Below are 13,284 nucleotides of genomic sequence, written 5' to 3' on the forward strand. Positions count from 1 at the left end.
TTCTGGACTATTTATTTAAATGAAATCTTACATTCTGTAATCTTTTGTGACAGTCTTCTGTCACTTCATATTTTTAAGGTTCATCCATTCTGTACCCTATGCAACAAGTATCAGTATTTCCTTTTTATTGTTGAATAGTATTGCACTTTATAGATTTATCACCTTGTGTTTATCCAATTTTTTATGTGTTCATCATCTATACATTGACACTCCACTGTTTTGTCTGTTAGGGACAATGCTTGTAAAAACATATTCATACATGTCTTTGTACATGGGAATGTATGGGAGTTTTTTTTGTTTTTGTTTTTGTTTTTGTTTTATCTTGGATAGTTTTTCCAGACTGTGTTTTTAAACTGGCTGCACCATTTTACATTGCCATAAGTATAAAGACTCCATTTTCTTTTCATCTTTATTAACACTTGCAGATTCTACCATTCAAGTGGGTGTAATGTTGCATCTCATTGTAGTTTTGGTTTGCATTTCCCTGATGTAAGGAAAGTTGTCTTTTTGTTGTTGAGTTGTAAGCAATCTATTTTTTTTTTATTTTCTGGATACTAGACCCTTATCAGATATATGATTTTCAAATATTTTCTCCTATTTTATAGCTTGTCTTTTCACTTTCTCAATATTGTTCTTTCATGCATGGAAGTTTCAATTTTGATGAAATCCAATTTATCTACTTTTTTTTTTCTTTTGTTGCTTATGCCTTTGGAGTCAAATATAAGAATCCATTGCCATGAAGATTTATCCTATATTTACTTCTAAGAATTTTATAATTTTAATTCTTACATCTAGGTCTTTGATCCATTTTGAGTTATTTTTATATATGTTATAAGATAAGGGGTCCAACTTTACTCTTTTGTATGTAGATATTCAGTTGTCCCAGTACCATTTGTTGAAGAGACAGTTCTTTCCCTGTTGAATGAGCTTGACATCATTGGCCATAGAAGTATGCATTTATTTGTAAACCTCCAATTTTATATCTATCCCTATGTCAGTACTACACTGTTTTGATTAGTATAGCTTGTAGTAAGTTTTGAAATCAGGAAGTGTGAGTCTTCCAAGTTTGTTTTTTCTTTTTTAATTGCTTTGGCTATGTGGAGCCTCTTCTAATTCCACATAAATTTTACAATTAGCATTTTCATTGCTACATTAAAGGTCATTGGGATTTTAAGAGAGATGGCATTGAATCTGTAGATTGCTTGGACAGTATTGCCCTCTTAACAATGTGGTATACCCATCCATGAACAAAGTCCTTTTTAAGGTTTTTAAGCAATGGTCTATAGTTTACAGTGTACAATTTAGAGTGCTCTTGAAAGCTAATGTTTATACTCCATTAAGCTATATAATAATTGTGTTGCCTTTGGGGAGATCTTCAAAATGTAACCAAATAACTTTTCTAAAAATATATGATTTATACTCTTACATTATGGTTATATTTTCTATAACGAATAGAAATATGTGAGTGTTCTTATTAACTCTGCAGCATCATTGCTTCTTTGTATTTTATTATTTTAGTTCAACATGAAGAAACAACATATATTGCAATTGCTTTGAAATCATCAATTCACCTTTATGCATGGGCACCAAAGTCCTTTGATGAAAATACTGCTATTAAAGTGAGTGGTCTCCTTTTCTTTTTTATATGTTTTTTATATCTTTTGTAAACAAGAAAATATTTTGGAATATAGTAGCAGAAATATATACCATTCTTATACAGTTAATGTAATTTGAAAATACCATGTCAATAATTATTGTTTAACCGTTTTTTAGACAATTCACAGGCACTGCAGCAAGTGTGAGGGAAATCCCTGACCCCTTCCCTTAGAAGACCTCCCCACCAGCTTCTTACTCCTGATTCCTGTAGTCAACATGAAGACCTTATTTTCTAGAACCCTAACACGGGCTTTCGGTGCCACCCCAATGACTTGGTGCTAAGAAAGAAGTTTTTCAATGTTAGTGGGGGGTGTAGAGAAGAAGGAAAGTAAGGAAAGTTGTGGCAATGATAGAGAGAGGAATCCAACAGTAGAGAAATGAAGGAAGAGAAAGAAAGCCTTTAATTACCAGAGACACAATAGAAGTGAATGAGGAGGAAAAGGTGGGTCTGTATTCTTTCCAAGCTAGAACTCTAAACACATTTCTCTGTAGAACTATTGCAAAAAATGGTGGTTAGGTTTATTTGGATTACCAGTACTATTTCCACCTTTATTATGATTTAACTGAACTTCTGAGCATCGGCCTTGAGGTAACCATTTAGCATCCCAAACAATTAAGTTGATAATTGTTTTTTAATCACATCTCATAAACTGGGGGCTTTTAATCTGTATTACCTTTTTATAATGCTCCAGAATTCCACATAAATAAGATTATTTTATACTTACTCCACAGTAATGAGGACTGACTAATGAACTGGCAGCATTATATAGAGTCTTAATCTGGGGTGCGCATCAGAATCATCTGAAGCATTTGTTAAAAGTTTAGAGACCAGACCCAACCTCAGGCCAACTTAGTAGGTCTATAGTGGGGCCTGAGAATCTATATCTTTAGCAAATGTGCCAGGTGATTTTAATTAGTTAGCCCATGGACAAATTTTTATAAAATGCTGATAAGGACATGTCATTAAAGACCTAAGAAAGGCATTCATGAAATACTTTTGTGTCTTAGGTCAGGATCTGTTCACATGGTATATTGTGTAGGCCAAAACATCACATGTATAAAATAAAGGTGAGCTAATTTTTACAACTGACCCTCAATATCTGTTTACATGATAAATATATTCTTTTATAAATAGCATAGACTACTATACAGACAGCCTGGTCCACACCAACACAAATCACATCCCTGATCTGATCTCCCTAAATTGGACCTTGGGTCAGCTGTCAGTATTTGGATATGGGTTTGTTCTTGGGTGTCTGCTGATTGGTCAGAGCTGCCTGATATGGAGCTGGAAAACAAAGAAGATAAGTACCAACAGCCTGTCTAGCCTGATACGCAATTCCTGGTCTAAGTCCTCACTCCAGTTCTCGAATCTCACTTCATGACTACAGTATGGTGAACCCTGTGATGCCCATTCCTCTACTGTGACCTGCACATGGCAATGAATCCTGTTTGGCTTTTTGTTTCCTTGGACTAGGAACCATAGGAGCCTAGTGTACATCCAGTCTATGGTAGGTTAACATGTTTGGCCTTTTTCATTCCTTACCAAGTATGCGTTGATCAATCAGCAGACTCTGAAGGAGACTACATGTCCTATGAAGCCTATATACGAATACTGGCAAAAATACAGGCAGCTGATCCAGCGAACCGTTTTAAGAGACCAGATGAGCTCCTTCATTTGCTGAAGCTCAAGGCAAGGAATTTAAAGACAGCAAATAGAGTGAAGGGCTCTTAATGATTATTAGAGTTCTAGCCTTCAAAGGGAAAATCAATATTTAGAACCTGAATATGATTATGTTCTCATTGTTGTACCAGGTCTAATAAAAGTTGTAATACATAGGTCTTTAAATACATTATATAATTTTAAAAAATCACCTGGGTTTTATAAACATGTTAAGTGAAAGGGCAGGGGGATTTTTGTCTTATAGTGTCATTTTTGGCCTTTTGGCCATATTTGGTTTTATATCTACAGGTATTTCCAACACTTGGTCATAAGCCAGTGACAGTTGACCTGGCTATTGGTTCTGAAAAAAGACTGAAGATTTTCTTCAGCTCAGCAGATGGATATCATATCATTGATGCAGAATCTGAGGTTATGTCTGATGTGACCCTGCCAAATAACGTAAGATCCTTAGAAAATATTTTCTTACCACAGTTTGAGTTTTTTACAACTGTCAAAACTCTTAAAGGTTTAAAAACATGATTATCAATGTCTATACTGGAACTGAGACCTAAAAGGTAAATACAGAATGCCAGAAAGTAGTAATGGATAAACAAAAATTCACTGATGTTTTTTTAGTCCAAACTGAGTCTGTCCTGCAGATAAATAGTGTTTGTCTGGCACAGTGTCTTTTATTTTTAAATGAATAGAGTGTACACTTTAAAATCTGGACTTCTATGGAATATATGCTATATATTCTCTATCCATTCATCTTTATGGATTTATAACTTCCACTAATAGACATATGAGCTTACATTCCCTGCTTTAGTCCTTCTGCACCCTATAATACATTAACAGATTCTTTAAAAATATAACACCAGTATCACAGTATTATTATATGTTATCTCCCTTCTTTATACAGATTGTAGTGATATATAGAAAATGCTCATAAAGTGGTTCTCTTATAATATCAATCATAGTTAGAATTTCCGATCAAAGGATTCAACATGTAAAAAGCTAATGCAGCTCAACTCTTAAATAATTATAAATAATGAAAATATAGCACATCTAAGAAATAGATAATTGTAAAAATGTTGTATACATCATTAATATAAATAACTTGAACACAACATAATATTTTTCCCACACACCATGTATTTTGTACACCATACAAAATATAATTCTGCTGTGTCTCAGATTTGTTGATGGCAGTGATATTTGTCCTCTTAAAAATGAGATTTAAAAAGAAAAGCTAAACCAACAAACCTATCTCACCCTTTCTTAATTTCTCATTTTGTCAACAATTAGTATTTTAGTAGGTTAACATTATATGAAAGTCCAAGAGGAAACTTTTTGTACTTTTAATTCACTGTAGTACTGTGATATTTTGCATGACTTTCAGGATTATCTCATACATCTCTAACAAATTACATAGAGGAATTGTCAGATCATTAGTGGAAACATTAAATAAAGTTTGGTCATATTAACAATATAATTAACTGACCACTCAGTTGTCATCTGTGATTACATAGAAATCACCCTGTTTGTAATACATAAAATACTGAACCAAGTCAAGCCAAAGCTATTAGATATGAGTAATTTAGATATGCGTTTAAGTTAATTTTGATGCAAATATTATAGTATTCTTCAGTTGAGAGTTTCTGTAATAGCTTTCTGCATCTTATTTTTTTAATGTAACATCAGATAGCTTTATTTTGAAGCTAGTGCAGTATTGAACATTGCAGCACTGGTCCAAGTTTACACTTATTTCAAAGGTCATTGAAAAAGATAATACCCTGTGTTTCACTTGATGACTACAGAGAAAAGAGTTAAAAAAAAACTTTCTGACCTAATTAGGATACCTTAAGCATATTTAAAAATGGTATTTTTAGCTAAACACTCTAGTGTCTTAACCCATTAAAAGAGAAAGGACTCTAATATAAGGGAGGGGAAAGTGTCTTCTGAAACAGCATGTACTAAAAATATCATTTTCAAGAAAGCTAGATGACAAAAGTTGTAATGCTACAAAGAAGCCATGTGTGCTAAAGAATATCTGGTTACTTCAGGAACCATCTGAGAAGCAAGAGAATTACCTCTCAGGCTGTCTGGATTTACACCAGTCCAGCTTTACTCTAAACGGAATTTTTTTGAGACAACCTTTTTTCTTGTAATTTCTTTCTCACTTCCTTCATCTCTTTTCGGATTCAATTGCTCATGCGAGTGCCCAGGAAACGCATAAAAATTGCTTTTCGCCTCTGGATCCCCATTTTAGTTTTAAGGATTGTTGTTGCTGAAACATGGCCTCAAGCACTTAGCCTGAGTACGCTGGGTTTGGCAAGTATAGTTTCTGACCTTTTTTCTTGTAACTTGCTAAATTGGAGAAATGATAGAAGAAAGTAATTGTTTATTTCTTAAGTAAATACTATTAACATGATAATATCTGTAGTTTAAGCAAATTTTGTCACTTTTATGCATCGTGAAATTCAGAAATTCTTAGATATTTTAGTGTTTAATATTAAGTTACCTAATATATCTCCAAATTTGTGTATCGAAGGCATATTAAGATTACATAAATTGAATAAGAAAATCTTAAATTTTTTGTGTGTGAAAAAAGGATGACTTAGATTTCAAGCAGTGAAGAACATTATAAAGCTGTTCCTTGTAAACATTTTAAGTTCAAGTTAATTTTAAGTTAATTTTCTATTTCTGATCTGAATGAATTGGTAGATAATCAGTGATTATGTATTTGTTACTCGATTCACACATTCATTGCTAAAGTACTCATTAATGTGCTGAAATCCAACTCTGAGACAAGCAATATTTCTTCTATCATTATATATAATACTTTGTGAAATTTCAATGAATTTCTGTGTTGGAAATATATCTCTACTCTTTTCAAACAAAGATTCGTCCTAAATTTAAAGGCGCATATAAAGCAGTGATGACATTATGACCTAAAGAAGGCTCTTCTTAAGTGTTCAATAGCGTGCTGTTTAATATGGAAGTAGAAGTTTCTCTTCCTCTCTGTACTTTGAACCCCCTTTTGGTCTTTATTGCTCAACCAATCTGCCTCAATTAAACTAGTAGTAATAAAATGTTGGGCATATAAATCCTTATGAAACATAATTCCAGCCCCTGGAAATCATTATACCACAGAATATCATCATTTTACCTGATTCCTTGGGAATTGGCATGATGCTCACCTTTGATGCTGAAGCTCTTTCTACGGAAGCAAATGAACAACTCTTCAAGAAGATCCTTGAAGTGTGGAAATACATACCATCTTCAGTAGGTATGTATAAAAATTTTCCTCTTTCATATGGTCCCATGGAAGCTTCTATCTATTAAGGTGTCACATTTTCTCTAGGCATAAAGGGATAATTTGGGATATTACATAAATGTTCCCTTAGTAAGATGATGTGTGTGTTTGTCATAGGCTTAATGAATCCACAAAGCTACCACAGAGACTGATTTTGGCTATCTTAGTTGTTCATTTTCAATAATCATATAATTAAAATGGGAAAGGAATTCCTTTCCACAATAATGTATAATTTTATTTTAACTCCCTTTACTTGCAGATTTTACACAGATGTTGAAAATGCTTCATTTCATCACATCGATTTTGGGGTTTACCTTTTCTTAGGAGACTGACAAATAGTCATAAAAGAAGAGCAAAATTATTCTGTTTCATACAGTCAATAGTGTTCTGTTTAGCGAGTAATAGTCTTGTGAAGAATTAAATGCAAACTGAATATATGACATATTGGTTGTCACTAAGATTTCATCATACTTCATTTACAAAAGAGATAAATATGACTGACCGGAATGCCTATTAGGTACAACCCAGATAGCAACATAAAGAAAACTGCCTTTTTATCTTCATCAGGCCAGGACATTTTTTCTTCCTGAACAGTGCAGGACAGCAGGTCTGGAAAATCTGAATAACTTGAGACTCTTGTATGTGTCTCCGTGGCTTGACGACTACAGAGGTTATTCTGGATAGGGAACAGAATGCATATAAACAGTAAAACATATTAGAGAGAGTAGAATGGATTGAGGAATGATAAATGTTCCTGAAAATATGAGGAGTTTAATGAAGCAAATAAAGTAGAAAAGAAAGGGAGAGAGAAAGAGAAAGGAGAGAGAGAGGGAGAAAGAGAGAGAAAGGCAGTTTTTCTATAGAGAAGTCACTAGCTTCTGAAATCTCTATTAAATGGCTAAATGTGGCTAGAAGGACCAGTCTGAAAGGATTGATTTTTAATGAACATTTTTTTCATTATGAGATGATGGCACTTTGTACTGCATCTGCAGAATCATTTCTTTTTGCATACATAGTGTTAAAGATTGTCCTGAAAACCTCCTTCAGTTTCCTCAAATAGGTAAGAACTCACAGAGTTTAAAACTATTTTAAGCAACAGAAGGTAAATGCTTGCAATATAATTAACAGATCTTGGGGAAAACACTGAAAATACAGAATCCTGATATAACCATTACAGTGGTACTTCTGTGATCAATATGTTAATCAGAAATTAAAATTTAAAAAAAATCAGTTCAAATGAAAAACTGAACGAACTCCTATATTTATGTCATTAGACAATCATAGGAATCAAAGGACTCTTAAAAAGTCATCTGGTACAGCGCTTGTCCTTAGGGCAACTTCTGACCTAAAACAAAAAGCTATTTTAAGTTGCTAGAGTTTGAAAAACATCTCTTTAAATGTAAAATCAATTATAGCCCTATAAGAACATGATATTTTGATTTGTGTATTAAGGGTATTTTGAGAGTATACTAAAGACTACAGTATAACACTGATATTAAGGAAATAAATAACTCCTTTTCTGTCTAAAAATGACTGTTTTATTTTTATTTAAACTAACCAAGATCCAGATTTTCCCGATCTAAATCTTACATTTCCCTGAGATATATTAAATTTTTCCAATAATAAGATCATTTCTCTGGATGTTCAAAAAATATATACAGGCTTAACAATCACAGCAAATATCATTAAGCATTCCCACTCTAAATCATTAGATTTCATCTCATAAGTAAGCTAGCGCAGAAACTAAATTAAGTGGCTGATGAGCATGTTTCAGAATTAAGGTAGAAATTATGGAATGCCATATGAACTGTGTACTTGGACTCAGCAAGTAACCTGTGCATTTGTTTATAAACTTTTATCTTTGAATTTGTTTTAAAAAATCAGTTTTAATGACAAATTTACATAGGTGAAAAAAATTCCAAATCCAGCTACATTAAATTTATTACTCATTCCCATCACCTAGGCTATGGATTCCCTTTACTTCTCTTAAATCTGGTGTGATTTTAATTGTAGTCTGAAATTGGACTTATAAAGTCTCTTTCCAGGAGACCATTGTCTAAATAAAAATTTGATCATAATTTAATTACAATTTTATGTCAGTTTCATACACATAAATATTTTGAATTATAATGTAAAAGAAAACAAGAATTAATAAGTACTTGGCAAGTTTTAGTTAAAGGATTCAAAATTGTTCACAGTGCCTATGAAAATCCATGTTTATAAAAGTTTAATAATTTTTTCATGAGTCTTTTTATGTATATTTGATGTATAGGTGTATAGGACAGGTAAATTTCGGTTTTAACAAAGGCATCCTAGAACCTTTGAAAAAGATAAGGAAAATATTTTTTAGTTATATTGTAATTATATCAATGCAGAGTTTATTGCCTTTATAATAGATGAAAATGGAAAGTTTAATGAATTGAGTTCTGATTTTAATCATGTCAATATGAGAAGGCCCCTTGATTCAGCATTTTGTAGACTATTTTAACTTGACAAAAAAAATTGATATTATTTTAAATACAAGATGGCATTTATTTATGGGCATTTGCTTCTCTATAAAGTATATTAAAAAATATCAACTCGAAAGTTAAACTTTTAACAATACTGCTCCTTGTGTCAAGAATACTGTACAGCACCAGCTGACTGTATGGTTATTTACATCATTAGATTGCTTTAAAGCAATTGCCATAAATTTTATTGTCACCAAGTAATATAAAACAGGGTATAAAAGTTGAAATCTTATAAAAATTTCCTGAGCAAGAGAGAGCATTAACAGTATCAAATTAGCTTTAGTTCTGTTTATAACATAATAATTCACTGAATTGCGTTAGAGTTGCTAAAGTCATCATTTAAGCAAGTCATTCTTTAACAGTGTTAATGTTGAAAGTTAGTCAGGTTTCCACGTATATTACTTAAACACAATTACAAACCCTTAGGGAATGCTGTATCTCAACTAGACTGTAAAAAAAGAATGGCTGTGGGTAGATTTGACTTTCTACAGACAGGGTAGAATTAACCCTTAGCTTTTTCTGTGCTATTGGAAAATACGAATATTCTCCAATGTTATTCAATGTTGATCACGATACTGATAATACATTGCTGGTTTTAGCACCACTGCTGAGCAGCATGATGGCTAAATGACTGACTATAGAAGGAGGAAAAAAATGTGTTTACTCGAACTGTAAACATCAGTCTCTTAATAACCAAATGTTGAATGAGTTATAATTTTCTATCGCTTATAGAAACATTTTGTGTTTTTCTAATTTTAATTTTTTATTGTAGCCTATGAGTGTACACAGCGAACCACAGGATGGGGCCAAAAGGCCATTGAAGTTCGCTCTTTGCAATCAAGGCATCTGGAAAGTGAACTGAAGCGCAGGTCAATTAAGAAGCTGAGATTTCTGTGTACTCGAGGTGACAAGGTATGGCTTACATTTTCCAGTTAGAGAAAAAAGTAAAGCAAGCAATGAGAATTAACTAAGGAAATTTATATACTTTTCCTTTTGACCAAAATACATTTATGTTATTTCTCAAATTGGCATATTGCTGATAAAAACAATTTTACATTTGGCAGTAGAAACACTGAATTGGTAAATGATGAAATTTGATTTCAAAAAGAAACTTCAAAAAAAGTAAAAAATTTAACTATGTCCTAAACAAAACTTGGCCACTCTTTTATTTAGTGCAAAATCCATGATTGTATTTGATGCATAATTTTTTTCATGTTCATAACAATATATTTTGAAATAGAATGATTGAGTAAATCTACCGTTTATAGTTTTCAACATAACCTAATAACAGAGGAAGAAAAAGTGTTTGCTGAATTATGAGCTAGAATTCATGCTAACCACTATGCTGTATACCTGAAACTAATATAAAATAATATTGAATGTTAACTGCAATTAAAAATTTTTTAAAGAGGAGGAAAAGGTGAAGGGGAATAACAGGTTCAACTTTCCAGTTATAAAATAAGTCCTGAGGATATAAAGTACAACATAGGGAATACAGTCAATAATATTGTAATAATAATGCACAGTGTCAGATGGTTACTAGACTTATGGTGATCACTTCTTAAGGTATATAAATGTTGAATAACTAAGGCATACATTTGAAACTAATATGATATTATACATTAGCTGTATTTTAATAAAATTTAAAAATGAATAAGAGTTGTTTTATAATGTATAATTTAGACTACATACTATTTTAAATTCTTATCTTTTAATTTGAGGAAATCTTGTTCTGAAAAACACTATAGCTTATAACTTTAATTGGTTGATGTAGATAAATTGAAATTATGGTTTTATCTATCAAATATCAGGTTACAATGTGTTAAATATTTATTGATGGTATCTCTTTCTCTCTTTTTAAAGCTGTTTTTTACCTCTACCCTGCGCAACCGCCACAGCCGGGTTTACTTTATGACCCTTGGAAAACTTGAAGAGCTCCAAATCAATTATGGTGTTTAAAAGGTTTCAATGATTTAGTACAGCATTTACAAATATCATAAATGTGCAAGTTGCATCTTAAAATATCTGAGATTAAATAAGCATTCAGTTTTATTATTAGGGAAAAATTAAATCAGATACTTTACTTTTAATGTAGCACAAAATAGTTTTAATGAGAAATGCAGCTTTATATATAAAATTAACTATAGCAAGCTCTATGTACTCCAATGGTGTACAATGTCTTTTGCACAAACTTTGTAACTTTTGTTACTGTGAATTCAAATATTATTCTTTGGACAGTTTGGGCAGTATCTATATTCAGATTTTATAACACGGAGTAAATAAACCTGTAATGAGTTAGATTTCAACCAGCTTTCAAAAGAATTGGCACTGAATGAGGTTTTTCAGGAAAAAGCAACAAACCATATACAAATTTAAAAAGTCAATTAAAGAACCAAAGGTTAGATTAAGAAATGAAAATAATAAGGACTATGCTATAAACCAGACTAAGGTTGAACAACTTGCATGCCATGTCTGGAGAAAACTACAGTGATAAAGGGGAAAAGGCCACCCATTTTCTCGTTGCTCTGTGATGGTTAAGCCCACAGTTAGAGACCAGTTATGCTCTTTCACCCCATGTTAAGCTGGTTTTCTCCCAATAAGTAGATAGGCAGAAAACCTCAGATGTTTTATTTTCCTCAGAACCCCCCAAGATATGCAATAGCATTTTAGAAACCACCAAATAATCCACTTGCAGGCCTGAATACAGGACTGAAATCTATGCACATGTACTGTAGAATTAGTTTTTTCAAAAGATATTTTAAAGTAGGTGTCAAATTCTACTCCCAAGGAGAGATTGGTTGATTTAACAAAGTTCTTATCTGGCCAACACTGTGACCATCAGACAGCATTCAGTATTTTCCAAATTCCAGATTAAATTATATGAAAATTTTCCTCTAGTTCTTAAAAAACTGCAACAACAAATAACTTTGGTTGCTAAAACTTGTGTTTTTTAAATATTGGAGTGACATTGGTTAATGAAATTATATAGATTTCCAATGTACACTTTAATAATACATCATATGTATATTGCATTGTATGTTCACCACCCAAAGTTAAATTTCCTTCCATCATCTTACTTTTGACCCCCTTTACCCTTATCTACCTTCTCCCCTAAAAATTATGTCTTTTTAATGTTTCTATTCCTGTAAAATTGGAAGTTAATCTAAAAGCGACATGTTTACATATAAGGACTTAATGGTATAGGTAAAAAAGAAAGGATTTTGAAGAAAATACAATTTAATCAAATACCTAAGTCCACAAATTTAGAATAGTAAAAAAAATGCCAGTTTATCGCCCCTATATGTTATAGATGCCATACATAGGTGGTGTTTGGTCACCTATGGTAACTGCTACCTGGTTAAAAGCATAATTTTTGCATATCTGCCCTCAATACCATGGTTAGCTCTGAAGCAATAGAGGCAGCAGAACTACCACAAAGTATACCTCAATATAATTCCTCTAGTTCTGCTTCTAAAATATGAAGACAGTGTTAGTGGGATCATAATTTTTAAACTACCTGGTTAACCAAAATGCAAAAGCAGCTGACTATGTGTGATTTCATAATAGTACATTACTTTCTTGGCAGCTTGATGCCAGGAATGATGATTTGGATTTTCCTAACAACTTATATCAAGAGTTTAGTAGCTCATTAATGAGAATTTAGGAGAACCTGAATCCATGAATTAAAGAAATAAATGTGATTCACTTTTCTGTACTGTGACACAATAATGTGATCCTAAAACGGGCTTATCCTTGAGTGTTTTGAGTGTTTACAACTCAAATGTTTTTTTTAAAGTAGTTTAAAAAGAAGAAAAAAAAACTTTTTATGTCAAATTATTTCCTTAGAAGTAGTCTTCTTTATTATAAATTTGTACACCAAAAAGGCCATGGGGAACTTTGTGCAAGTACCTCATCGCTGAGCAAATGGAGCTTGCTATGTTTGAATTTCAGAAAATTTTCTCATTTAAGTAGTGTGTAGAATCATGTCTTTTAAGAATTCATTTTTTCTTTATAATATTTACTCAAAGTTAAGGTTCTAAAATAAGTTTTACCTTAAAATCATGTTTTAAAAGCAGTAAGAGAGTAAACGATTTTAGGAAGTCAAATCTCATTGTGTTCTGTGGCTGTTATGCTAGTAA

The 13,284-nt window shown here is 32.1% G+C and overlaps 1 protein-coding gene across 3 annotated transcripts in view; it reads left to right on the forward strand.

Moving 5' to 3' along the window:
• The window catches only part of NRK (Nik related kinase), a 165,699-nt gene extending 154,433 nt beyond the window's left edge, over window positions 1-11,266 (forward strand). The window contains exons 25-30 of one of the 3 annotated variants that reach the window (XM_016166764.2): window positions 1,519-1,619; window positions 3,206-3,349; window positions 3,629-3,778; window positions 6,449-6,608; window positions 9,918-10,057; window positions 11,009-11,266. In XM_016166764.2, coding sequence (XP_016022250.2) covers window positions 1,519-1,619; window positions 3,206-3,349; window positions 3,629-3,778; window positions 6,449-6,608; window positions 9,918-10,057; window positions 11,009-11,104 — 791 coding nt within the window. In that variant the 3' untranslated portion in view covers window positions 11,105-11,266. The remainder of the gene's footprint in view (window positions 1-1,518; window positions 1,620-3,205; window positions 3,350-3,628; window positions 3,779-6,448; window positions 6,609-9,917; window positions 10,058-11,008) is intronic. The other 2 variants (XM_016166765.2, XM_016166766.2) reach the window with 2 other exon arrangements.
• The last annotated feature ends 2,018 nt before the right edge of the window (window positions 11,267-13,284 follow it).

The sequence above is a fragment of the Rousettus aegyptiacus genome, unplaced genomic scaffold (assembly GCF_014176215.1).
Source record: "Rousettus aegyptiacus isolate mRouAeg1 unplaced genomic scaffold, mRouAeg1.p scaffold_m13_p_9, whole genome shotgun sequence".
NCBI lineage: Eukaryota > Metazoa > Chordata > Mammalia > Chiroptera > Pteropodidae > Rousettus > Rousettus aegyptiacus.